The following is a 27,558-nucleotide window of genomic DNA, read 5'->3' as shown; positions in this document are numbered from 1 at the left end:
AGGTACTTTGAATGCCTGGAGTTACATATGTTGCTTTACAAAGAGGTTCTTTGACATTAAGCTACAGTTTTCTCAAAAGTTGCTAGCTTCATCTTCTGTGTAATTTTGTGTAGGGGTCGCCAGTGAAGCCTGCATCCATCAAAGAATTTCAGAGAACAGAGGATACAAAACGATATTTACATCAAAACAGGTAAGAAGAATGTGTGGTAACAGTAATTTTATCCCATTTCACGGTAATGCAGAACACATATTTACTGAAGGTGTTTCAAAAATGATGCTCTTTTCTGTTTCTTCACCAGAATGTGCATGGTGCTTTGCTTATAAATTATTGCTCCAGATTAGGAATTTGTATTCCAGTCATAGCAGTGACCAAAAGGCTTGGCTGTTCTAGGCCAGTGCTTGACTCTAAATCAGTTGGTTAAAGAATTCTGCCATATTGAAGTGTATATTTTTAAGCAGATATCTGCTCTCCATGATTTGGTTTGTGCTTTGATTCAATAGTTGACTTAATTGTGTTGAATTGTAGCTTATCCATATTATGCTGCAGCAGAATGAAATTCTTCATGAGGTACTGAAAACAGGTCGTAACGCTTTTGCCTTCAAAACTGTGTAAAAGCAGCCATGTGACAATGAGTAATTTTTTGTATTTTAAGCTTGTATTAGGCAAATATTTCATTTGTGGCAACCACAAGCTGTGAACCGCTTCCGCAGTAATTCTGTGCAAATGCCTTGGCAGGCAGCCTCCTTTTTCCCTTCGGCGTGCTGGAGCCATTTAAAACTCTTAGAGTAATGTAATGCAGACTTTGTCTCCAGAGTACTTACATTAGTTGATCGAGGTCAGTAAATTCAGTTTTTGCCTCTGGATGGCCTGTGTGTATTCCTGATGCAACAAAACTGTGTGTACTCTGGTCCAAATACACCTCTTGGCACTCAGTTGGACCTGGTCCTGTCCATTCACAGCAGCATTTGGCTCTGCCGTGTGCATTGGTGCTAATTTAAGTCACAGAAGAGACCTGTAGGATGTGGGTCTTACACGTCTTAAGCTTTTCCATGCAGAATAGGTGATGGCTGCACACAGGCAGCAAGACTGACTTGTTTGGAAATGTGTTGGAAGTGCCTCAGTTTCATTGTTGCCCTGGGGTGAAGGTTGCAGGGTTCAGGCTGTCAAGAGTAAGCTACTCAATTTCCATCACCTTTCTTTCTAGTCAGCAATATGGTAGGGAACACACTGTAGACTGTGGACTTTGGGAATTGTTTCAGTGCTAGCAGCTGCCTTCTAGCAAAATATCTCTTTTGTTCTTGGTCTGATGGATAAGAGAGATCGGTTATCGTTTACCTTGTGATTTTACTGGCTTGTGTCACTGACAGTAGAAAGTCATCACTAGGTTGGTGAAGTGAGCAGATTTGTTTCTGAAAATATCAGAGGGTGCTAATGTTTAAAACCAATTCTGTTCTTTCCAGAGCAGAGTGAGTCCTACAGTAACCATAATATAATCTTAAAAGAGAGATTTCATCTCTGTGTATTTTGAAATCATTGTTAATTAAGCAAGTTACGTTTATTAAATTATGAACTGCAGTAGTGGTTACCTGAAGCTAATTGTCAAGGCAATTACTCCTAGAAAACCAGCTGTAATCTAGAGAAAAATTAATCTGACAGTGGTTTATATGCATCACTGGCCAATCCCCATTCCACATGGTGTTTACCTGCAGGGGTACTGATGAATTACAAGGATCTGAAACTCTAAATTTGATGCAGGACATAGAGCATCACCAAGTACTAAGGAGTTATGTGGGCAGGACAGAGAGGTAGGGAAAATAAATGCATAGTTTCTATGGATTAATTTTATTCCCCACCGCCCTCCAATAACCATAGTAAAAAGTTGTTCCTCTAAATGAGGATCATCCCAAAAGTTCCTGGATTGGTTACTTAACCAGCTCTTAGAGAACTGGTATGAAGTACCAAATATCCAATGTAGTAGGCCAAATGTATGATCCTGTTGGTACATTTTGAGCTGTAGAAAAATATTACCACAATTCAGGAGAAAAGATAGAAATGACTGTGCAAAATCTGTCATGCACAATGAGTCAAATTGTCATCACAGCAGTTGGTTTAACAGCTTTGCTTACTAAACAGTTATTCATCTGATTTGATGAGATACTTGTGTGTCACTGACATCTCATGAGCATTTGTTTTTATTTAAGATGAAAAGTGTACTTACTCTTTGTTTTTCCATTTGTCAGACCCCCGGCTGATTCACCTCACTTTCTATCAAGTCACCACAGTCAGGTAACGCATTGAATTCTACTATTTTATTCTTTTGGATGAGATGATTCCAACCGATGTTAGCTGTAAGACGTGGACCGTAATCCATTTGTTTTACCCCATGTAGTAAACAGCCTAGTGCACTGTTTTGTTCCAGGTGCCTAACACAGATCCCGAGCTGTACCGCAGGCACGTAGAGCGTACCCGCCGGGAGGCCCAGCTTGCAGCGCTTCAGTACGAGGAGGAGAGGATGAGAACAAAACAGATTCAGAGGGAAGCTGTCCTTGACTTTGTTAAGGTACTTCCTATTAGTATCTACGTGATAGTTTATCTTTTCCAAATTCCTTAAGGAAAATTAATTGCCAGGATAGTTAATACTTGTATGTTACACTCTGGGGCATGCGTGGCACTTTATAAAGAAAATGGAGAAATAGCATTTAAGTCCATTCGGTGTTGGTGCTGTAGCTTCACATAGACAAAACTAGAACTGGGGAGGAAGATGGAAGAGATTTACCCAAAATATGATTATTGCAAAGAATTCTGGTTTTACATAGTCTGCCTCGTTCTGTCAATTTTTCATTTGCATGGATGTGACAGGGCTGGTAGAAGAAAGAAAGGGTCTTATTTGAGAAGGCATAGAGGCAATTTAAGTTTGAATACAAACCGGGAGAGAAGAAAAGCAGTCGTAAACACAAGAAGATAATGTTGCCTTATCTATTTTGATGTTTTATGATGCGTAAATAAGTTACCTCCAGGTAAAGCACAAGTGCAGATTTATGGTTCATCAGATACTCTGTGGACACCACATCTTTACTTTCTCTTTCACTGTAGTCAATATGAAGTACTCTGGTGCTTAACATACAAACGTGCTTATATGCTAGTTGACTTAAATTTATTTTAGTGTTGTTGTGGCTCTGGCCACCTACCCAAATATCACTGCCACAAATTTAAGAAATGCTACAGCTAATAGTTCAGGCTCAGGGTGGTCTGCAGAGGGGGAAAGAATATTTTATTGCATTTATGTAATGTATAAAGTTAGTTTAGAAAATGATTTTTAGCTGCCTGAACATAGGCTTTTCATTAGCATGAACTAATCTCAGGCCCCTGCTGATGTTTTGTAGAAAAGCTGGTTTTATTAAAGATTCAACTCAGTCTTTCAGTTAAAGACTTTCAATATTTAGAATGCATTTTGTTCATTGATGAGCCTTCTGGGGTTTGGTTGTATTTTTTTCTTGATTGCCTTTGTTATTCATGAGCATTTTATTCTCAGCAATTAAATAACTCCCTTGGGTTATATTTTGGGTTTATTATGCATCTCTAGTATGCAAAAACTATTTATGTTTTTTGTTTTCATATGGAATAAAGCTGGGTTTTTTTACTAATAGTATCCAAATCTTCAGCTCGGTGTAAACTTGCAATTTTCTCAATGCATGTTTTATTTAAAACAGAGGCTTCTTATGTTTTAAAACAAGTCTAAATTATACTAGTTTGTTTGGAGCTTTTGTTTCTCTGTCACATTCTTTTAAATTGGTCTTTCTTTTTTCCATTTTTCTCTACAGCAAAAAGCATCCTCAAGTCCTCAGAAACAAAGTCCTCTGGATAGTGAGGTAAGAGTCCAATAAGAGTATTACTAGGGATATTAGCACCTGAATTCTTAGCACTCTCCACCAGAGATATTTTCCAGATTGTGGTGATTTTTTCAGGACTGGATTATAGTATAGTTTTTCCACACTCATTACTAAGCCTTGGGTTGTTTATTTTGCTTGTGGGACCAGTCTAATATTTTCTTCAGTTCATATAGATTGCATGTCCGCATGTGTTATTTTTATTGTTTCTTGTATGTTTCTATGTTCTGTATAGCAAATGTATTTTATATTCAATTTTAAGATGCTCCTCGTGAACAGCACAGTTTACTTTCTAAGGGGATGATTCAGACAGGTTACTGTGTTCCAGTCATCCTTTGTTGATTTGTTTTCTCCCAGTGGATCACCAGCTGTCCAAGAAAGATTAAGCATTAGAATTTAGGAGGCTATCAGAAAAAGCAATACATAATTTTTTTAAAGTTTTATTCTAATGTAGTTCTGTAATCAAAACCAGTAAGTCAGCAGGGAACACAAATCATACAAGGCTCAGTCTTGTAGAATATACAGAGCCAAGCCAATGACATCTGTTCACTCTCTACATCAGATTTCTGCATAGTAATAGCTCTTCCACTGCTCAACATCCCCAGTTTCCTCCAGGGGAAGATAATTCACTTGGCAGTGTTAATCAGATCAAAACTTTTAATAATATAATGAATATAAATACTTCTTTAGCAGCATTTTCCAACTAACTCTTTTTTGTTAGAGAATTACTGAAACATGGGGTAAATGAAATAGGTTTTGCTCCTTTTCCTTCTCAATGTTCTTCTGTTCTTAATTTATTCTTTTAAAGGGTCCTTTGTTCTACCATAGTAAGAGCTGTGAATACATAGCTGTCTGTATTTGCTTGAGACAACGCAGAAAGCAGAATAATTGATTCCTTAAGTAATGTGAATACACTTTAACTCATGGGTCATGTGGCTCTGTTTTCCTGCAGAGTTACGTATATTTTATGGGTTTTTAAAAGAAGCCTCACAATGCTATAAAGAAGCAGCACCATGGTCCAAAATTTCTGTCTGTTCACATACTGTGTGTTTCTGACATTCTGTGTGTTTCTGACGTTACTCCATCTCTCCCACCTCCCAGTGTCCCTTTCCATCCAGAAGGTCTCAACATACTGATGATAGTGCCTTGTTAGTGGTAAGATCCTGCACGTAACAGCCTTTTTATGTGGCAGATTCTATAGCATAGAAGTAACGTTATGATTGTCTCAGATTAGACCAACTATTTTAGAATTAATCTAAATAGCATAAAACATGACCATCTTCTTTGAAAAGTAGCTCAGCTTTGAACTTTCGTATTATGAATATGCTGATACTTTTTCATTTTGTTAATAATACAGTGATGTTTTTCCACAAAATAATTTAAGCTTATCTTTTGCTGAGAGCAGAAGAAAATTACTGATAGTAAAGAGCAGCTTCTAAAATTAAAAATTCATATCTAGTTGTTCTAGTTTGATTTCTTCTCCATTTAGCTTGCTTCCTAATTGCTGTGCTCTTCAGTGTCAAGTAAGCAGTTTTAATGCTTCAGGCACAGCCTTATACTGTAACTTGTCTGCGTAAAAGGTGGTTAGGAATACTTAGCATCTGGCAACCATATCACAGCACAGGGAAAAACTACTCTATGCATGGATGCTACATCCAATTAAATATTCCTCATACTTTTTTATTGTTTATTGATGAAGATGTCTCAAAAATAATCAATTTTGAACACTTAGCAAAATTTAAAACATTTATGTATTGAATTCATGTTTTATGCTATTTCTTCCTTTGTGGCATCTTAGTGATGTAGAATTACTAAAGAATATAATTAATGCCATAATCTATTCCTGTAAAAGACAAATACACCTGATTTGCCTGCTGTTGCATGACTGCATGCGTGGGATTTATTTTCTTAATTCATGTGCTTCCATCTCCAGCCTATGTTGGTCAAGATGTTTACTGTCTCTTTTTGTCAGACTTTCTGGTTTTTCTGTTTCCAATGTCTAGCGCTGTGTAGGAGAGAAAAAAGGGCTATAATATTAGAGAGAGATTTAGTGATCATGCATGTGCCCGTTTAGAAAATCACAATCTGTTAGCATATAAAAACCTGCTTTTGTTTTTAGATAACAAGAAGCAGGAGAACAGCATTGGTTTGAGTTAAGTCTCGATACTCTGTTGTCAGTTCATCTTTGGAATGTATTTTAATGATACCTTTAAGGGTCAGAGATTGTGTGATCCCATGACTTTTGTGGTAAATTAATGTTTGGAATTTCACATTACCTGACTTGGAATTTTCAGAAATTACTTTGAAACTGTCTTACATCACTGTTTGCTTCCTTTGTGTCTTTATCCGAGTTACATCCTTGCACTTCACAAAACAGCGGCCAGGCTGGTAGGGGAAGATCAAACTAGATTGGAAAGCAATCATTTCTCTGTTCATTTTTCTTTTAATTCCTTGCTTTTTTTTCAGTAGCATTAAACTTATAATACTGTATGGAATAACTTCTTTCTGAACCATTGAAGTATGATCTGTAACTCTGTTTTGTAGTGGAAATACACACTGTGTCTAATGATGACATATGCCAGGGCAGCTGTTTCTGCCAGTTAGTGTAGCTGGAACATTAAGCCCATGCTAGCTCATGAATTTGTGGCATTTTTGTTTCCATGAATCTGTTTTATAGGGTAAAGACTTGTTCAACAACAAACAAATGTTCATTAGTTTGCTTTAAAAAAAACACTCTGTCATATGAGTTAAATTACTTTTGCCTCTTTATGTTCTATTGCATTTCATTTGACATTATCCCTGTGCTTATTGATTCGAAATTTAGCTAGGTCTAATTTCTGAGGACCTTTTTTTCCTTCACCAAAGTAGAGAGGCATTTCGTACCAAAATTCTGTTTGCTGATGATAGTTTTCAGTACACATTTTCCGTTTACATCATTTTCCCTCTGTGTTTTTTTCTCGCTGCATAAAGACTGCATGCAGTAGTATAAACCTTGCCTTGCAAAGCTTCTGGGCTTTGAAGCTTGCAGATGGGGTAGTTTTAAGAAAAGGTCTAAGTTTTTGGGTTTTTTTAAAAAAAGTGATAGATTTTCCACTAGTGGTTCTGGCTTTGTGGTGTGGGAATAACACCTTGTGGCAAAAGAGGAGAGTATTACACAGAGGTATAATAAACACTCTTTTGTTCAGCATTTCCCTCGTTACATCTGAGTTCTGTAAACTAAGCAGTTGCTTTTCTTTCGCTTCAAACAATGTTTTCAGCTCAGATGTAAGGGAAGGATTAAGAAAATAGTAAACCTACTATATAGTTAGAAAGCAAGTAACATTCCTTTTGTTTTACTACTTCCATCTTCTGGTATTGTTACTTCTTTAACAAATATTTTCTTAAAACCAACATTTTAGTTGTGATTCTCCTTTTTTTTAAACCTTCCATCATATTTCTTTTGGTCTCCTCCTTGTTTTTTTCTCACTAATTAAAATTTAAATGTATTTTTGGACAGATTGCTGTGACTGTTTCCTTCTGTTTGCAGCAATTTCAGGATAGTCTGAGCTCGCAAAAGGACTCTCCTTACTTTCTATGAATGTAAATAGTTCAGTTGAGTTGTGTGTTCCTTTTACATCCCTGTGATTAGAAGTGCGGTGAAGTTTGGCTGTAGGACATCATTGCACATGGTGGTGCCTTTCTTTGTGTTGACTTCTCATAGCCAGGCTAACTAAAATGTTGCAGAAGAAATGTAATCAGTGGTCTCTCTGAGAAAATGTGCCTTATACCTCAAAGTTTTGTATTAGTCTGATTCTGCTTGCTGTTCTCACAAGGGCAGTCAGTCCCACTCTTTACAATGTGGGTTACCTGTTGAGATAGTGTCAAGGCTTCAGACCAGGCTAATGATTTCAGCCTTGATGGCTTATGAATCTCCTTTTTCCCCAAATACCTTCCTGTTTTCTCCCATACTGTCCCTTACAAGGTGAGTACTATGGAAGAAAAATAAAACCCAAAACATCCTCTTAAACTGCTGCCCAGTGTCTCTGTTGTGAAGCCTGTGAAATGCTTGACAAGCATCCGGCGGCTGGTGTGACCTCTTCCTTTCACAACCTTTGTGTCATTGCTACCTGTGGGCTCCCTGCATTGCATTGCGTTTTCTTGTGCTCTCAAACGTGGCCTGAGGCCATCGTATTACTGTCAGCACGTGGGATCTCTGAAACGTTTTAAGTCAGGGCTTTTAGTCACCAGTGTGTTACAAATGATAATGGTATGGGTAAAGTAAGCAGGACTTGAGTTATGCTAACTTGTACCCTGAAGTTTTCTCTCAGACTATTGGCTTCCATTTGTTTATTCAAATGGTTAATAATCAGCTTCCCTTAAAATACCCTTATTTGGTTGGCGTGGAGTTCTGGTTGGGCTCTGCTTTGGCAGTCCTTGTAGCTACAGTTGTTTGTGGCGCCGGGAGGTTTCTCTGACTTCAGTACTAGAGGCCAGTTGCAGTGTGTACGTCTGAATTGCAGCAGCCTGGTTCCTTTTGTATTGAGGCTAACTTTTCTTAGAGTTTTTTTTGCCTCACTTCTTCCTTTCTTCCCTCTCTTTCTTTCCTTGCTGTCCGTGACAGAATGGCTTTGAGCCTCTCTTTGTCTTTGAGATTGACAGTAACACCAATACCATTAAAAGAAGGCCAGGGACTCGCAAACAGGTGATGAGCATGCAGTGTGTTGCTATTGTGATTGTCCTACCCTGTGCTGTGCTGTGCCGTGTTCCCCTTTCCTTCACCCCCTGCAGGGTATGTGGATTGTGAGGACTTCTTGTTAGTCTGCGTCAAAGTTGTCTTGCCCTTTTCATTCAGGAATAAACAGTTACATTAATGTTACAGACCACCTACTTCTGTTTTATTTTACTGTTCTCATATAGTAGCTAACATTCTGCGTAAGTCAAGTGATATTTTGAAACTCTTCAAAACAAAAAGAAGCTCACAATTTTTGCTCTGTGCCACTGTGAAGAAAGAGGCTGTCTTGAGGATCAGCTGTTGAGCCTGCATAGGGCCTAAAGATGTTTGTGTTTATGGCTTGCCCCGAGTATAGCCTCTCCTTCTAGTCCTTCCTGGCTTTACTGTTCTGAAGTGCCATTTAGTGTTCTTTTCCTGTGCTGAATTGCCGCTTGGCTATTTCAATGCTGTTTCAGAGAATCTAGTTTCATTCTTGAGCCATTCAGTCCTCAAATGTTAACATTTTGATTGTGCTTTCCATAAGACGTGGTATTTGGCCTTCTAGGTCTGTTTGTCAGTAACAAATCAGCATACTGGTGCTCCTGTTCTATAAACAATAAGTTGTTTCTTTTTATTGGGTTTGCTATATATGGTTTAGGGTTTGATAGGAATGGTTGGACTCAATGATCCGGTGGGTCTCTTCCAACCTGGTTATTCTATGATTCTGTATTTGAAATTTGGCTGCGCTTTATTTGTGACAACACCATCAACCTTCACACTGACGTTTTCCCCAAAAGGTAGAGTCTTATTTGCTTTGTGTCAAATTCACAAGGATCAGCATTAGGTGCTTATGGCAGACACAAAGTGTGTATTCTTGAGCCCATTAGATGTGGATTTCCCTGATTTACAAATTTGAAAGGAAAATAACTTACTAAAAACATATGACATGCTTGAAACATTAAAAATAAAGCTGTTTATTTTGAATAGTGGCTCAGAATGAACTGTTGTAGGGTGAAATTTCCTTCTGTCTAATGGTATAGGTGTTACATTAAGTGTTAATAAGGAAGCTTTTACTTTGCTGTTCTTAGTTCTGCTTTTGATATTGGTGTGTTATGTGTAAAAGAAACATCACACCTCCCAAGCTTTATAGCCAGGAAGTTTAGGAGGGTAGGAGGGCTTTAACTGTAGTTCAGCAAGTGTGTATCTGCTGCCTGTTGAGTGTTTCTGAGAACGCGATTGTGATCACCTCTTCCTTTTTAACGTCTGCTGCATTCCGTATCTGTGCATGACCTGTCAGCTGTTTGCTAGCACTGCTACTGCCTTCTCTCTCTTTCTGCATTCAGTCACTGTCAGGGTTGAATCAAGAAAGCTGTGCTACTACCCCGCCTAATGCCTCTACCTTCAGTCCTGTCAAGGTATCTCTTGCTATTATCATTCACCACTAAAGCCAACAAAAAAACTCTTGGATCCACACATCTGTTTTAACAGGTGTTAGTCTGTCAGCTTCTAGTTAAACATTCAGGTAGGGTATGAATCTGATTTGCCTGATTAAACTGTTTTAGATGTTACCACATCTTAGCTTCAGGCTGTGTCTACAGAAGGCCTAAGCTATAAACACATTTACCATGTGTGTGCTCCAAGGGGTTTTTGTTTGTCTATGATGTTGCTTTTCCTGTACAAGATTATTTAGTCTTGACTAAGTTGAGTTCATCAAAAATACTTTTGCATTCTTTGCCAGCTTGCTTTTGAGTAGAGATATCTTATGTTTCTTTCTCTTCTGTGGAAACTGCTACACTGAAAGCATTCATCACAAGAAATCATCAGTCTGTGTCAGGACTGTAATAGAACCACAGTGTCTTTCACTGGGGAGAATGATGTTCAGTAAGTAGCAGTTTTGCATTAGCAGGGTGGCAGAGGTGTATCCTTATTGGTGCTGCTGTAATGCAAGCTCTGCATGTTATTTAATTATCTGGTTTTCGGTGTCCTCTTTGCAAAGAATACTTGGAAATTTTCGGTTGGAAGGCAGAATAAATGAAGATCTGTCACTGCAGTCAGTGTTGTTTCATCATTTTTTCCCCCCAGAAAAAAAACAATCATGTCATTTCTGCAAAAGAAAAGACTTTGTGACTTTCTGCAGAGATGAGACTTGGGGAACAATCTACTATGTCTTTCCAGATTTCTGGGTTTTTTTCTGAAACACGTTTAGGTGGATGGAGCATTTTTTTAAAACACAGCAAATTGAAATGTCGTCACAGCTTTTCCAGATTAGGACCATTTATCCTCTTCTGCTTTTTTGTCCACAGAGTGATGACAGACCTACCATCTCCCCCGGCTCACCTACTGCTCAGACAGGTAACAGGGCAAGGAAGAACAGTTTGTGAAAAACAAGATCAAAATGTCTGCTTACTTACTCGTACTTTGAAGAGAAGGGAGCCTGTGTTCTAGAAGAATCTACCCAGTTATTTGAGTCCCTTTAGAAACACATGGGGGAAGAGACAACGGGGATGAAGCGTATCCTCAGGCAGAGCTCGGGGTTTGGGTGGTTTAGGCCTTCATACAGGCTGTGGCACACAGATGCATTCAGCAACAGTCAGAACAGTTGTTGGAACTGGTATGTGGAATGTGCTTTGCATGCAGGCATCCTTGGAAGTGTGTTTTCCTGCTCTGCGCTTTTATCATGCATGGCTGTAATTTATTTTGTCATTATTATATTAAAATTTTTGGTTTGTTCTTTTTAATTACCACATTGCTGAACCCATTTCCTATCTAAACTCTAACCATTTCCTTCTTCCTCTTATCCTTTCCTGTGCTTTTCCACGTTTGTTTAGTCCACCTTTCCCCTCCATATCCTGGCCATGCAGCCCCACCTTCCTATAGAAACCCTTCCCAGCGACCTGAGAGTTTCCTTTTCCGAGCAGCTGTCAGGGGTGAAGCAAACAAAGGTAGGTTAAATAGCACAGAAATTAGCAAATTTTGCTCTATTATATTAACATCTGCATTACTTAAGGTTTGAACTGTTGTGTTACTTCAGGTCATTATCATCAAACTACTTGTAGAGTTTCACTTGTAGAGGAATGACATTAAATAGTTTGTGAATAAGCAAATTTTTTATTTAGAGCTGTCAAATATTCTTTTGTCATATTTGTGGAAACATGGGATTAATTAATAATCAAATGCTTGATTAATAATCAAATGAAAGACACAGATTTGTGGAAAGGAATGCATTGTACACGTTCCGGAACCTTGTGTGTGCGTGTGTAATACAGCAGTGAAGGGCAATCGGCCAACCCATGCTTAGTGATTTTCATTCCTTCATGCTACTTTTTTAGCTGTTACTTCATCTTCTCCCCGTGCCTTGTCTCCTGCTAATGATTCTGTGGACCCTAGAGTGAGACAAAATTCCAAACAGCGAGAGGAGGAGCTGGAGCTGATAGAGCAGCTCCGTAAGGTAAGTGCTGCCAGCAGCCAATGTGCAAGCATCTTAGTAAATGCATCTTGCTAAATCTGTCCTTTTGTTTTGGACCGATTTCTGAATCGATACAGTGAACAGTTGACCAAATTTAAATGTCATTGTACAGTCTGAGTGTTTCTTTCAGGTGGTGCAATAGTGTTCACTGTGGGTTTTGTGGCTGATCAAATCAGTTTCAAATTCCATAAAATATAATGTGCTGACTCTTGTTTCTGAGTGTCCAGCGGAGTGAGTGCTTTCAATTCTTTCATCTTTATCAGATGTAACAGTTGCAAGGAACTCCTTAGAAAGCTGCCTTACTGCCTTTTTAACCCTTTTTTTTAAACTCCTCTTTGCTGTAAAGCCCACAGAGGAGCAGATGGAATGCAGAAACTACTGCCAGTCATGGTAACAGCATGGTTTCCTTGTGTGCTTAGGATCCATCTATTGATTCTTGCCTTGTCTTTAGTTAAGTGCAGAACATTTGAGGTACAAACGCGCCTTATGGTTGTGCTCTTTGCCTGTTCAGGGCGACACACTCCTGGTTTGTGCCCTGGTACAGTGACAATACACATGAATATTGAAAGTGTCACATGTCATTAAGGTACCACTGTGCTTTGTCTGATGCTTGTTTCTGCAGAGGGATCCATTCAGATTAATTAATTCTTAGCGCTTTCTCAAGAAATAAGAATTCCTACTTGTTAAAGCCATCCCAGATGGACAGAGAGAGTTCCTTTATTGTGTAAATTTTAAACTAAAGACAATCGCCTTTCCATAAAGGAGAAAGTTATCTTAAATAAAACAAAACAAAGCTTGGTACAGTTTGCAGAGCCTCTCTTCTTTTCTCTCAGATTGCTTTGTGTACTGCGTCTCTTGTTCTGCTTCCTAAGTAAGTGTAAATCTTGTTTAATACTTTAAAAAAAATTAGATACATCATAATAACTCAGTGAAATTCACAAAGCATTTGAAGTAAGATGAAAGCCCAAATTGAAAATTTTATTCATTCTCTTACACAAATGCTAACTACCTTGTTTCTTTAAAACTAGTTATGTCAAGTAGTTTGTGTTTTTCTTTACAGGTGAAAATATTATCATGAGTTTTAGTAATTACGTTGTCCTCCAGCCCACAAAGACAACTATTTTCACTTCCCTTGGCAGAACCATTCTCTGAGAACAAGTAGGATTAACGATACTGTTCTCAGACTCCCATTTCCATTATTTTTTAATAATGGTTCTATTCGTTCCCTGTGCTGTACAATGAAAACTGTTTGTTCGTCATTGAACTTAACTGCTCCCAGATTGTGGTCAGCTCTTAGCCACAGCATTTCGCAGAGCTCTCCTTGCTGTTACTCAGAAAGCTGTTTAGAAGTGTCATGAGTCTTGTAACGGAAGCACTTCTGCCTCTTATAAAATGTGGTACAGAGGGAAGCAGTTGGAGCAAACCAGCTCTTACTTTTCATGTGTCCACGTTCATTTTTCTGCAGAATATTGAATCACGGTTGAAAGTGTCGTTGCCCAGTGATCTTGGAGCAGCTCTCACCGATGGTGTCGTTCTGTGCCATTTAGCTAATCATGTGCGACCCCGATCTGTTCCCAGCATTCATGTCCCCTCACCTGCTGTTGTAAGTATGTAATAATTACAGGATTTTCTAGGGATCCAAAATAACATTCAGCGGTGTTCTGTGGTCCAAACAAATGCTAAATTCAACATTCTTCTCTGTGAACATATGTGACAAAAGATAGCCATCTGTTCTGTCTAAAAAAGGTGTATAGCTTCATTAAAAAAAAATTATATTTGGATATTTTTTCATTTAAATGAAGTTATTTAAGCACAGATTTTAGGAGGATCATAGAATCATAGAATAACCAGGTTGGAAGAGACCCACCAGACCATCGAGTCCAACCATTCCTATTTTCATGTCCCCTCTGTTAAGTTGAAAACTGGTGAGTTAAGAGACAGTTCAGTGTGAAAACTGAAATAGGGTATTTCAAAAGATCGAAAGGTCCAAGAAGTTCAGGAAGACAGTAGTAAAAATACAACATTTTTCTACCACATTTGGGATCCCACTATACAAGATGGTGAAGACAGGCACAGAAGCCAAGTTGGTTCTTGGGTTCGCTTCACAGCACTGCAAATTCCTCTGCTTAGAAAGTTTAGCAGCTTCTTGGAGAACGGTGTCTCCTGGAACAAAACAAATCCAGTCATATCTTTGTAGTAACAGGAAATAAAGGTGTCGTACCTGGGAACCACTGAGAGCAAGGAAGGAAGCACACAGCAGAGCCTGAAAAATTCTGAAGTTGTTTTTCTTACCCTGACTAACAGCAGTGCTTCTAGAAAGCAGTGCAGATGATGTGTTTCTGCATATGTTACTGTGTCTCATGTAGTGAAAGCACAGAATCAGAGAGAAAGGTCAACAGCCATGAAATAATGACAGATTATTTACCTGATCTGTATTAGAAGAAGTTGGAAAGTCTGGTGAAAATATTGAGGACCAGCTACTTAAAAGGCGGGGGGGGGGGGGGGGGCAGATTGCTCGTTATGCACTTTTAAATTATGTGAATAAGGTAAAAAACCCATGAAGATTGTTCATGGAGCGGTTTTAAACATGCATGTAGTGTTTGCTTTTCCTTATTTTGGAATGAGTCTTTGTGTTGGCTGGAATTTGAACTCACACTTAAAGGGCTGCCTAATATATCAGTGTGGTTCCTCTCCGTTGGACTTAATGTGAACAAGCAGATATCTCATTATTTGGAGAACGATTGAACTGGATGCACCAACACTTCAGGCAGATTGTGGAATCGTTAAGAGAAAAGGCGTGCAGCCACTATTCAGAAGACTTGCGTCATTGATAATATCTGTTCAATGGCCTGGTTTATGTGCTGTTGAATATTCTTTATTAGGAATTAAATCATGACTTTGTCATATACATCCCAAGGAAGAGGCAGCCTTTAGCTGCACGGCTCCAGGAGCAGAAGAGGCATCATGTCATTCCTCAGTCACAATGTGATCTTTGTATTCCCTTCATCCTTCAGGGGAAAGAAGTCAGCGCTAGCCTTTAACATGCTTTCTTGATGGGGAAATGTGGCATGTTGAGGAGACAGAGCAGAAACCCCACCACTTAAGGAAAAGTATTGAACCCACAGAGGCTGCTCTCTGCTGCTATGTAGACTGTGGGTCGCCTGTTTAAAGGAGCAGGAAGCTTGTGTCTCTAACCAGAAAAGAATAAGCTTTAAGAATAGAAACAAGACAGAGCCTGTGCTGTAGTTGTGTCTGTGCAGAGGTGTGAAAGCCGACTGCAGGAAAAAGCTAGCTTGAAAAAATGCCAGTGAATGCGATTCAAACAGAGGCTCATGAGCAGGAAGCTTCAATTCCAGTTCTCTTCCATTATTTTCTGGTTTCATCTAGCCTTCCTTTTTTTTGTCTCTTTGTTAATTGAAATATGGTTTGATATTCATGTATTTTTGTATTGTAGTACATGAAATTACTCTGAAATTGTAGTAAGCCGTACATGTGTGTTCCATTCAAAATATATTTTTAATATTATCAAACTGTAGTCACTGAAATGTTAGCCAGTTTTAAATAACACTTTATACAGAAACATTGCACAGCTTAGAAGTATCTTTTAAAAAAAACACAACCAACCACCCAGCACTCATCAGTGAGCTCTTCATAAAATAGCTTTGAAATTTGGGCTTCCTTTTCTAAAGCAAACTACAACAGAGCCTGCTTTGAATTAGACAAGCTGCTGTCAGCATGGTAGACTTTTAACAAAAAGATTAAGCGTTTTATTTAAATGAAAAGTAAAAATCTCTTAAAATTCTGCCAATGAACAACACTGAATGCTTGCCTCCTGTACTTCTTTGCAGCCTAAACTTACAATGGCAAAATGCAGGCGAAACGTGGAGAATTTTTTGGAAGCTTGCAGGAGGATTGGAGTGCCTCAGGTATGTATTTCTGCTATCCCCATATAATGTTTCAGGTGCAATTTTGTATGATGTTTCACAAAGTAGAATCTTAGAAACATTTGACGAGAACAAAACAATTAAAACTTCAGAAGGTTTAAATATAAGCTATGTCTTGCAGTAGGCAGCCTTATCTTGCATTGTCTTCCAGAGTAAAACAACGTCAGATATAGTTTATCAGAGGTCTTACTGTTGTGCTTCAAATTCATAATAGCCAATGCAGTTAAAGTCCGCCTGCCTTTAGAATTGCAAGGTATTTCTCTAAGAAAAATTACATTTTTTCAAGATTCGCTATTTGACAGCTTAAACATGGGATAAAATTTGGGTAATGTTTTACCTGTGTTGTTTTTACCATAGAGCTTTTCACATTCCTTCAGAATAATTCTCTTACATGAACCTATTTACTGTCTCACCAACAAGCTGCAGTATTATTGGCCTTTCTCTCATGGTAGCTATCTTTGTATAGATCCTAAGTCTTTTGTTATGTACCAGTGGTAGAAGTCTGTCTTCAGGTATTCCTGGTCCTCTTCTGAAACTTGGAAGTGCTAGGAGATGGGAACATATAAATAGTCCATCTGAGTCCGGTTATCCGGTTTTATACTGTCCTGTCCTTTCCACCTTGTCTTATTTAGCAGCTGTCTCAGTACAAATAGTTTTGATATGTAATATTTTTCTTAGCTTTTCTTCTAGTTCATTAATTGGTTTGTTTTCTTGTGCTACTAAGCAGTAGTGTTTCTGTTGTATGTGCTGTTTTCTTTCTTTCATATATACTAAAAGGGAAAGGTAAACCAAATGACTCATTTCCCAGCTACTTCTAAAAGCACTGTTCTCAAGTCAGTCCTGCAGTATTTTCTGGTATTTTCAGATAGCCTCACTGGCAGGCATTGGAGCCACTGGGCTTTCAGGACAGCATATTTATTTAGCTGCCTGTCAGTTTTACATGATTCAGTGGTGAATCCTGTTGGAAAGTGTCAGGGTGTTGTAATTAATCATTGGTGCTTTGAGATCCTGCGCTCTTTTGCTCCCCTGAGAAACTCCAGGCTTTTACTCCCAGCAGAACTGCACAATATAAATTTGTCTGGGGCAAAATTGTTCGATTCCACCCCAGTGTCCCTATTTGTAACTCCCTCGGATATGAAGATATATATTTTTTATGAGATTGCAGTATAGGGCAGGTGGCTGAAATGATCTAAATTTAAAACCAAACAAAACGGCAACTGGAGAAAAAGTCTAATGTACACCCAGTCTGCTACACCTGGTCTCTACTAGAACCCTTCTGGTTTCTTAATATTTCTTGCTTTAACTGGAAAGAGTTGAAAGGGAGTGTCTCAGGGGAAACGTACTGAAATACCTCCACCACTGAGATATGAACCTCAGGTGTCTGTGTGCAGGAGTGGCTTGGCAGCCTGGTATACTTTTCTTGAAAAGATGCCTGCAGGTATTTCCTTTCATTTAAATTCTAATTACAAAATAATAGACTTTCTGAAAGTATGAATCTACCTAGAAATATCTTCTAAGAAGATGGTTGCTTTTAGAAAATGCTCATTACAGGCACCACAGGGAAGCAGCTGTTTCTATAGGACTTTGCTAGGTAAATCCCTTGCATCGAAAGAAACCGACAACTGAACAGATTGACACGTGCATCTAGATTGCACTGATTTACAATAGTTGCTTGTGTGAATGGGAGGGAAAAGTATACACAGTGGGAATAGTTACACAACAATTAAACTCTAATTAGTAATAGATATTTCTGCAGGATATGGCATTCAAGCATCAGTTACCCATAAATAAACCTTCATCCTACAATTTTCATTAACTAAGGTACATGTGGAGGTTTAGTTTTGGTGACTGCTCAGCATCAACAGCTTCCCAGAAGCCTGTAGCCTCTTCACTTTCCCTGGATAAAAGTGGTTTTCACTAAGGCGTGTTTAAACTGCTGTGTTTTTAACAAAGACTGTTACGAGTTTAAGCTGTACAGGTAACGGGCACCTCATTGAATGCTAAATATTTGCACTGAGTGAGTTCTTTGCAATGGGAGTCCTGCAGATTCCTTTGTGAGAACTAACCAGCTGTGATGCACTTCTCCAACGTGTAGGTTATATCTGAGATGACTGACTGCTTCGTGGATGTTGCTATGGCTAACTGACTGACTTTTTTTTTTTTTTCCTGTCTGTTTTCCCTTCCTGCTCACACACTCTGGACAGGACAATCTTTGTTCCCCTTCTGACATTCTCCAGCTAAACCTCAGCGTTAAAAGAACAGTTGAGACTCTTCTTTCCCTGGGGACAGATTCAGAAGAATCCAGTCTTGTCTCCCTTTCCATTCAGCTTTGGGGCTTTGTGGTGTTTTACTGTACTCTAATGCTAACGCTCTGTATGTTCTATCGCTGGGTCTTTTTTCTTTAGCTGAGGATAATGTTGCTGCTTCCTCCCTCCATTACTCCGGTGCTCAGGAAAGGATTTTAATTTGTCGAGACTGTGCGTATGAAGCACTTTCTTTCCCACTGACGGGACAGAGGTGACAAGTACGATGTGCCAGCGCGCTGGTGCACCCACACGACCATCTGTGACACAACTCACTTTTGTATTTGCTGTGTGATGTTTAGCAGATATAATACTTGTACAGGGGAGGAAGTGCTGTCTGTGGGCTAGAGCGAGGGACTGAGATGAGGACATGTGGGTGCATGCTACAGTCTGCTGATGAGCGATGGAGTACTGGGAAAACTGCCCTGTCGGTTTGTGCCTCAGTTTCCCTATCTGAATAATGGGAATTCCACTCACTTTGGTAAATTGCTTGGGGATTATCTGATGAAAAATCTTAAAGAATGCAGAGTATTTTTTTTTTCAACATCAGTGTTCTTGATGAGATCTCACAGTCTTAGGAGACATGGGCTGTTAAGTTTTGTCCACAGGACTTTGCAACTGATCTATATTTTATTACTCTCAGCCCCTTATCCTGCTTCTCAGAGCATTTGATTTCTCATGTTTGTAGAATCTGGTGTATTTGAGTCAGGATTTTTAAAATAACTGTCAGTGAACCCTGACCTATTTGAGCTTCATAACAGGTCAAACAGGAAATTTTCAGAGAAATTGAGCTCTTCAACAGCTTTGAGAGAAAAGTTTTCTAGCACCGAAGGAAAAATCTTTAAGATTCTGTCAGATGCCACAGAATGGCATAGCATATCTGGATAAACTAGATAAAACTTAACAAAACTTCTTGAATTGCCCTTTGATTGTGGGTGCCCCAACCCATGATTATCCTCTTCTTCCTCTTCTCCAGTTGTTTTCAGAAACATTTTTGTCATACAATTGCAGAAATGTAAGTCATAGAATCATAGAATAACCAGGTTGGATGAGACCCACCGGATCATCCCAGCTGTATAATCACTCTTCACTGTTTTCCAAAACTCAGGTAGCCTTTCACAAAGCTTCAAAGCTTTTTCCCTTCCCAGGAAAAGCATCTTGGTGTTTTAATGCTTTAATGTCTCAGGGACACCCCAGAACTTCAGGGCTTTCCCCATGGGATGTGCGTCCATGTCTCCTCAGAGTGTAGATCAGTTCTGGAACACTGCTCAGAGGCCAGGGACAGGTAAGTGTTCAGTAAAAGGGCTGTTCCAAACATTGGTTCAGTGAATTTGTTAGATCTGAAAATACAGCAAATGGCTGATAAGCCTGGTGGAAGTGGTGGTAGCAGCATTCCGACATTAACCTCGCAAGGACTCCGAGGCACAGTTTAAGATACACAGAAGTTCAGTTGCAGATGTGGTTGCTACCAGTAAGTCTGGGTTCTGTGTACATGAATCTCACAAGCTCTTGTAACATAAAGTGAGTATTTAACAAAGGAGCAAGGAGAGGAGTTGATACCCTCTGTCCAAATGGCACAAAGTGCTCTGTCCAAGCAAAACATTTTTGAGGAAAGAGGGAACCTTTGACAGGGGGAGGTTGTTTTGTTTTTAAATAAGCTATTTTTGCTGGTTACTGGTATGAACTAAAATGAACTCAGTTCCTATGTTTCTTAATTTCTTCTAATGAACACTGTGATAAAAGCTGCAAGGGGTTTTACACTAACAGTGCCTTCCAGTTTTTAAGTTTTGTTTGTCATGGCTGTGGTATGGAGTCATTCCAAAGCTTTCCTCCTTATCTATTTGCATACATAACAAGAAAGATAAGGCATATTTGCTCAAGTTTACAAGTATTTTCTCGAAAAGCACATTTTTTTTTTTCAAAGTAACATAAATCTGCTGAAAGAAAAATGCTTTTCAGCCTGATCATATGGCTTTACTGTGAAAATATCAGTCTGGGTGCATTTGTTTTCTCTCTGCTCTGAGCTTTGCGGGAAGACTGTTGCCTGCCACTGTTTATGCTGAAGGATTTCTTTAACATCAAAAAGTGGAGAAATGCAGGTTCCTGTGAAAAATAATCTTTGTAGTTCTATAGGAAGGACACACTTTGGTTATTTTCTAGAGATGCAGAGAACTGTTGGGCATGTGTCCTGGCTACTGTGGAGTAAGGACGGCCAGGATGTGCCGAGGGCTTATGTAGGATGAGGCTTTAAATCCTTCTTAGACTGAGAATAGCACAATTATTAATAAACACTTTGAAAACTCTTTTTGCATTTTGCGTATTACTCTTATTCCTTAATGACTTTGGAGGTAACCTGCTAACTGGGTGTGCTTTGGGGAGATGAATAAGTGGACTCACACCTGACATAGGATGGAGATTTGTAAATGCACCAGTGATTTCTCATTGTCTTGAACAGGAGAAATGGCACGTTCTGCATTTCTTGTCAAGGTTGTTTCAGTCATGCATAGAAGCAAGCCATTTTTTTCTTCTTCTTTCATAAAGCTTCTTGCTTTTTTGTGCCTTCCAAGGAATTTCTGTGTTGATTGAGATCACCATATGCATATGGACAGGACTTCAATTGGTCAGCATGTCTCATGAGATGAGAAATGCTTTGCAGCGTAAGATTTACTCTCAGATTTGAATAGTGTTTTTACAGCCCACACTGGGTATTTCATTCTCTGATTTAAAGCAAATCTTTCCTCGCATTTGGTAGCTGGACAGGCTTGCTACGTGAGCACTGCCTCAAAAAGGCAGTTTTGTTTTGGAAAGGGGTCCTTTCCTGCTCCGTGGTGAAGAGGGTTCACCATGTTGAAGCAAAGCTTTCCCCTCTCCTCAAGTTCCATTTGGTTTTGGTTTCATAAACTGCTGCTGTTTCAGTGTGGGCACAGGTGGGGGACTTCCCCGCTTCTCCCAGCACCCTTTTTCAGATTCTTACTTGTATAATTTTCTAATAAACAAACGCAAGGATCACTCCAGGGCCGCCTCCTTTCAGTAGCCACGTTCAAGGTTTGTTAGTCACAAGCAGAGAATTCATTTCATACCTTGTGTGTGTGTGCTGCCTGTCCGTAACATTTCATATTTTAGTCACCTTTTGCTTAATTTTTTTTTTTCTTTTCAGTTGAGTGTTTTTCATCCGTTTTGTTTTTGTCTTTGTTTTGTTCCCCATTCAGGAGCAATTATGTTTGCCTCTACATATTTTAGAAGAGAAGGGTTTGACACAGGTAGCTGTGACTGTCCAGGCGCTCCTGGAGCTGGCACCCCCAAAGCAGCAGCAGCTTCACCACTTGTCTGCTGTGTAAAGACCTCCGGGATCTTTTGGGTTACCTTGGCTAAGCAGAAGGACGTGAAGACTTTACTGCCCATGCAGTGCATCCAAACACGCAGAGCTCTGTTCTAAGGAAATGAGTTTCCGTGATTCCTGACAGGAATGTTTTACATCATTTCTCCATTTTTTCGGAGATCACAACAGTTTCCAATAGCATTTTATTATCGATATTTTTGCCCCTTATTTAAAAAAAAAATAAAAATAAGAGTTCACTGGGAAGAGGACAGGGAATTCTGGAGGTTGGCTGTTGGAGCCAGCTGGCCTTGTAGACTGAAGATGTGGGTGTAGAATTGGGAAAGCGATTCCTAGGGGAGTTAATTTGTAAATAAGGATGCTGCTGCAGTGGGCACAGAGGGAATGAAATTTCTTTCCTTCCCCGCAGGGTTCAAACAAAGGGAATTGCTTTGCCTCCAAAGAACAACAGCCATTTCCATTATGTATTAAAAAATTGCAACACACAATCATAAGCTGCAGTGTTTCTTAACAGGGTTGAACCTCGAGCAGTTGTAACTTGTATTGTCATGTCCTCAGTACTGGAAATTGGAAGGAAAAAACAAATAATTTTTTTTCCCAAGGGAAAAAGTACTGCGTGCTTTCTCCACAAGAAACACCTTAGTAAGGATACTAAGTCAGAACTGTTCAAATTGTGTTAAGCACATCAGTATTCTTGCCAGGTTCGCTTTCTGCGTGGGTTTTAACATGTCTTCATCTTGAACATATTTCCAACATCGGTGGATGGAGATCTCCTGCCTGCTCTGAGCTCCCATTCTGGTCGGGTAGGGATGCGTTTGGTTACTCAGCCGTTTGTCACATGGTGGCGAGGAGCGTCATCAGTGTCACTGCGGTATGAAGAGGTGCAGCCTACCATGCTCATCATTAGGAACCCATTATCAATTAATACATTTGTTTGAGGCTGAAGGTCATACGCAGACGTGCCAGCACTGGTGGTTGCCGCAGGCGCTGAGACATGTATAATTTTAAGAACATAGTTAATGAATTTCCCCAGTTGGGCTGTAAATTGTCAAAATCTGTTACAAAATGTTGCTTCTGTTTGTGAGTTTGTGAGGCCTTAATGAAAGCCTTTTGAACTACCAGTACTTCCTTCCTCTTTCCTTAATAAAAAAATGGAAATTCAGTGTGCAGGAACGGGAGACGCAGCAGACAGGTTTTGCATTTTACTGGAAAGTTGATCTGCAAAGCAAAGACGAGCTCTCTGTGCTCTGGTCCTTGCCCGGAGGCCAAGCTCGCCACCAGATCCATTGCAATAACCCTCCTCTCCCCAAAAACAGGCGCTGCAGAACCTGGTTCTCCACCCGTGTGGTTCTGTGTTAAGTTTTGCCCAGTTTAAAGCCCAGAAGGTTACGCTGCTGATACGTGGAGCAAGGGGTCTGAGACCAGCTCCAGGCGTTCACTGTAGGTACCGCATCTGGGGATGTGTTTGAAGCAGAACACACCAAGAGGATTTAATAGGGATAAAGGAAGGAGAAGAAAGGGAAAGCGGCTAGCTACAGGGCATTTTTGCAGAAGTAAACCTGCTGTGGGAACAATGGCAAGGACTGGCACTAGCTGCATTTTTTTCCCCTTTTGATTTGCAGTTTTGTTTCCATTCCGTTTTGATTCATGTATTTATTTCAAGGTTCATTGTGGGGGCTATGAATCTCTTATTTCACATAATTATTCCAGTTGCTTCTGATCGGCATTGGCTGATCGTGTTGCAAGTGGAGAGGCACGCCTGAAGGGTATTTAAAACTGCACAGCTGAAAAGAGAAAGGTTTTCCTGCAGAGTAAGTGCGTTGTCCTGTGCCCTGTCAGAAATTAAATCTTGGAGTAGATGGAGGAGGGAGGAGAGCAGCTCCATACAGACACGCTTCCATCCTTCAGTCAGACTTGTGTTTCACTGAGCTTTGCTCGCGAGGAGCGTTGGTAATCCTTAAGGGGTCACACGGGAGTGTGTGTGCGGTCTCCGCTGTGTTTGCAGCAACACCAGCCACAGGGGTTTCCTTTATGCTTGTCTCTGCGCGTGATGTGAAAGAGGAGGGCACCGACTTCATCTTAGTTTTCCACATTAGGTCGCTTGTACTGGTACAGGGCACGTTGCTTTTTAATAGCACAGCCTTCTTCCCATTTTAAGAAAACCATTCCCTTCCTGGAATCGTGAGGGGGTGTTGTTTGCTCCAGTCCAGCTTCCAGGAGGAGCTTCACAGTGAGGGTGGTGAGTCCCTGGTACAGGCTGCCCAGGCAGGTTGTGGCTGCCTCATCCCTGGAGGTGCCCAAGGCCAGGTTGGATGGGGCTTGGGCAGCCTGATCCAGTGGGATCTGTGGCAGGGGGGTTGGAACTAGATGGGCTTTAAGGTTCCTTCCAAGCCAAGCTATTCTATGATTCCAGCTCTCTGGGGAGATGAACTTAACAGTGTTCCGGTTGGTGGAAGTTTGACGTTTCATCAATATTAGCTTTTAGGAATTACAGGGGTGGGTGGGGGCTTGGGTGTGACCTGTGGGGACAGTTAACGCCGCTCCTCTTGCGCACGAGCAGGGCTGCAGCTGGACTCCCGTAAGAAGCGATGGTTGCGCGGCGGGGGGCGTCCGCAGTGTTACTTGCTTTGCTCTCAGCCACGTTCACTCTGGAGGTTTCAGTTCATGTGAGTTTTGACTTCATAACCCCGTGTTGTTGTGCTGGCAAACAGTAAATGTTGACCAGATGTTTAGAACAAAACTCCAGACCTGAGGTTTCCCCACGCAGTTTATTTCATGTATTGTATCCACACCAACTCGGGTTCCCTTTTGCAAAATGGGTTGGGATTTTTTGGTGTATTTATGTGCAATTTTTGTTGTATCCCATGAAGAGTATTTTAAAGAAAACGTGTATAAAGTTCTATTTTATGCGTTAAAGCAAAGAGGCAATTGTCCTTCCTCTCCGGGACGTTTGCCTTGGAGGGGTGTGGGAGGAATCCATCAGTGTTCCGTGCTTGCTGGTATTTAATACGCTGACTCCATCGTGTCGCCATCCCACTTCAAACCATGTCAAGCACTGAGAAGCAGTTGAGGCTCTTGCACAGCTCCGGATTGAGCGGCTCTGGCGCTCGGGAGGCCCTGGGGGCGTCGTAGCGGTCGGGGCAAACCAGCCAGGGGTTGGCTCTTCCCTCCTCCCTGGGAAAGGCTTTCGGAAAGGGCCCGACCTCGGAGGCCGGCGTGAAGTAAATCAGAGGCTGCTTTTTACAGCGCCGAGAACACCTCCATTCTGGGTAGTGACACGATGGGAAATGGTATTTTTACCCTTTTATGACTATAAATGGTTCTTTGAAAAAAATGTTTTACAAACAAAGGACTTGGCAGGTGAATTTGGATGTCTAAAAAAGTCTTTTGTATAGAGATGGTGATGTTTTACAAAGCGATCTAATTTTGTTATTTCTGAAAGCAGTGTACACGTGTAATTAATAGAGTAAAGGATTTTAAAGCTTCATCCCGTGCTGTATGTCTGTAAATACATTCCATAATTTCTGTTACATATAAATGTGTCGGGATCCTGTATACTTTATTTTAAGTTGCCTGTATTCTGCCAGTAGTGTGAGCTTCCAGCACATGGATAACGTAACAGGAAACTCTGGGTAATTTGAAATAAAGTTTTAAAATTTCCATGAATTCCAGTATTTCTTGGTGCTGTTTTTTTGGTGATATATGAATGTCACGTGCTCTGTGCCAGGTGTTTATTCCCCTTCACCATCCTCATCCTCAGAGCTGCCCGTTAACGGACCCCGTTTGTTTCTCTGGTTTTGTTAACCAGGCCAGAAAAACTCCAGCGTTTTTCCACGCGTTCTGCAGCCACATGGAAACGTTTTCTTGGGGATGTTTTTAACCTTCCCCAGGCACTGAGAAGCAGTGATTTTATACAGAATCCTGTGCTCCCCCTTTCTTTTTTCCAAGTAAAAGGACTCCTGCGTTCGGGCTGTTGGTGCTTCTCGGTGCTCTCTTTTGCCTGGCTTGATCCTATTTTTGTTTTCATCTGTAAAACTCACATCCCTGCGTCGCGTACCTGCAGCATTTGAGAGGTTTGGTTTTATTCACCAAAACGTCTGCTCCTCTTCCCTCCTTAGAGCTACTTTTTATTATTAAAAAAACCAACAAACAGATGCAAGGCCTGGAAACTGCCAGAGATCCACAACCCTTCGCCACTTGGTGTACACGCTGCCTGCCCTGTGGGACTGTTCCCTGCCCACCAGGCTGCCTCACGGCCTTCTTTGTCCTCCTGGTGGCTCCATCCATGCTTGGGACAACCCCGTTCCTGCCTTCGTGAGGGCCGCGCAGCTCTCTCCCGGTGTTCATTTCTGCTGTTCTGTCGAAAGCCTCCTCCTAACGAGCTTCTCAGCCTCCAGGCTTCTCCATCCTCCTTAGAAACCAGGCCCTCCAAAGGGCTTGTGATTTCTGGTTGTCCCTGCAGAAAATGTCCTGGATGTGCGCTTTGACCCCATCTCTCCATAGCTGGAAAAAAAGAGCAGTACCGCTCTGGCAAAGTTCCTCAAAACTGCTGGGTTTTGGGACTCTGCTCTTGGCTCCCCTCACCGGACGCGCTCAGCCTGTATCCTCGGCAGCCGAACAGCCGAGAAGGAAATTCGCTGCGGTTCCTGAGTGAGCGAGGTAAGGGGAGCAGGGGCCGTGCCCGGGAGGAGCCGGGCGATGGGTGGCAGGGCAGCTCCAGGCAGCCCCTGCTGCTCTCCCCTGAGAGGTGGAAGCTCATGGGGGTTTGGGCAGGTTAAAAATTTACCCCCCTCGCCCAGCAGCCAGGGTGGGTCGTGTTGGGGCACGAGGTTTCAGCACTCACCCCTTCCTATTGGAACCACAAACCCAATTCTACTCAATTGTTTTTTATAATATTAGTTCATTTTTGAAGCAAGGAGCCCTCCTCCCCCCGTGCGGACCCAGAGCGTCCTTGTTCGGGAAGCAGCCTTCGCTGTGCCCCTGCAGTCCATGGTTTGGGGCTTGCGGTTTTTGTCTTTGAGATTCCAGTCACTGAAATGGAAGTTTTGAATTATTCCCCGAGCTATTGCAGCGCATTAATTCCCTGCGGCTCCAGGGGCTTGAGGTACCATAAAAACGAGTGCAGTTCCACTGGCATCGGGAGCTGGGGCTTGCTGGGGAGCCCAGCCTTGGCAGAGTCCCTGGATGCAGAGGGCTTTTCAGGAACACTTTCTATATTGTTCTCTGCAGCCTAACGGTGCCGTGCATCAGACTTGGGTCGTTCGGTTGCATTGCTGATGGGTGCATAGAGTATGGTAGGGACAGTGGGGATCTGCTGCTTTCAATCTCGCTTTTTCCTTAGCTCAAAACCTCTTGCAGAGTTTATGATCAAACTTCATTCGTTCCACCCAAACACGTCGCCTGCTAGAGCCCACCCCCCATGGAAAATACCAGCACTGAATGCAATGTACCGAGTCAGCAGCATGAAAAAGAGGAGTTAAAAATGAGGAGCGTCCCGCGGTGCCTCCTGCAGCAAGGAGTCGGGTGCAGGGACAGATGGGGGGTGCGAGCACGGTCCAGGCTCAGCTCCTGCCAGTGTTGGGCTGGAGTGATCCCTACTCTTACCACCACGCAGGGACCACGGAAAGTGAGTGACGGTGTTCATGGCTCTGGTTAAAAGTAAACGACAGCACTGGCGGTAACACTGATGCTTCCAACACAAGTTTGTCTGGAGTGTCTGGAATTTAAGGGCTCCCCGGACAATTGACTCTGCCTGATGGCTGGGCACCAGCCCCTCTCCTCCTTTTCCAGGTTCTAAGCCAAAGGCTCTCTGCTCACCATTTCCGTCATTTCACTTGAGCTTTAGAGCTTTTGCCACAGTTCAGCTTGGACATGAGGATGTTTGGATGGGTCACAAAGAGCACAGCAGACACCATTGTTTGAGCTCTGCC

At 41.2% G+C, this 27,558-nt stretch overlaps 1 protein-coding gene across 15 annotated transcripts in view; it reads left to right on the top strand.

Moving 5' to 3' along the window:
- The window catches only part of LRCH3 (leucine rich repeats and calponin homology domain containing 3), a 67,833-nt gene extending 42,525 nt beyond the window's left edge, over nucleotides 1-25,308 (top strand). For 2 of the 15 annotated variants that reach the window (XM_069865097.1, XM_069865086.1), the window contains exons 10-22: nucleotides 114-190; nucleotides 2,242-2,287; nucleotides 2,421-2,561; nucleotides 3,823-3,870; nucleotides 4,990-5,043; nucleotides 8,489-8,569; nucleotides 9,922-9,993; nucleotides 10,882-10,930; nucleotides 11,407-11,520; nucleotides 11,908-12,026; nucleotides 13,510-13,647; nucleotides 15,893-15,970; nucleotides 18,193-20,662. In XM_069865097.1, coding sequence (XP_069721198.1) covers nucleotides 114-190; nucleotides 2,242-2,287; nucleotides 2,421-2,561; nucleotides 3,823-3,870; nucleotides 4,990-5,043; nucleotides 8,489-8,569; nucleotides 9,922-9,993; nucleotides 10,882-10,930; nucleotides 11,407-11,520; nucleotides 11,908-12,026; nucleotides 13,510-13,647; nucleotides 15,893-15,970; nucleotides 18,193-18,393 — 1,218 coding nt within the window. In that variant the 3' untranslated portion in view covers nucleotides 18,394-20,662. Of the gene's footprint in view, nucleotides 1-113; nucleotides 191-1,710; nucleotides 1,807-2,241; nucleotides 2,288-2,420; nucleotides 2,562-3,822; nucleotides 3,871-4,989; nucleotides 5,044-8,488; nucleotides 8,570-9,921; nucleotides 9,994-10,881; nucleotides 10,931-11,406; nucleotides 11,521-11,907; nucleotides 12,027-13,509; nucleotides 13,648-15,892; nucleotides 15,971-18,192; nucleotides 20,663-21,500 lie in introns of those variants that run through there. The other 13 variants (XM_069865098.1, XM_069865084.1, XM_069865091.1 and 10 more) reach the window with 13 other exon arrangements.
- Nucleotides 25,309-27,558: the final 2,250 nt, after the last annotated feature.

The sequence above is a fragment of the Phaenicophaeus curvirostris genome, chromosome 10 (assembly GCF_032191515.1).
Source record: "Phaenicophaeus curvirostris isolate KB17595 chromosome 10, BPBGC_Pcur_1.0, whole genome shotgun sequence".
Taxonomy (NCBI): domain Eukaryota; kingdom Metazoa; phylum Chordata; class Aves; order Cuculiformes; family Cuculidae; genus Phaenicophaeus; species Phaenicophaeus curvirostris.
The sequence above is the reverse complement of the archived record's forward strand: the minus strand, read 5'-3'. Positions and strand labels throughout refer to the sequence as shown.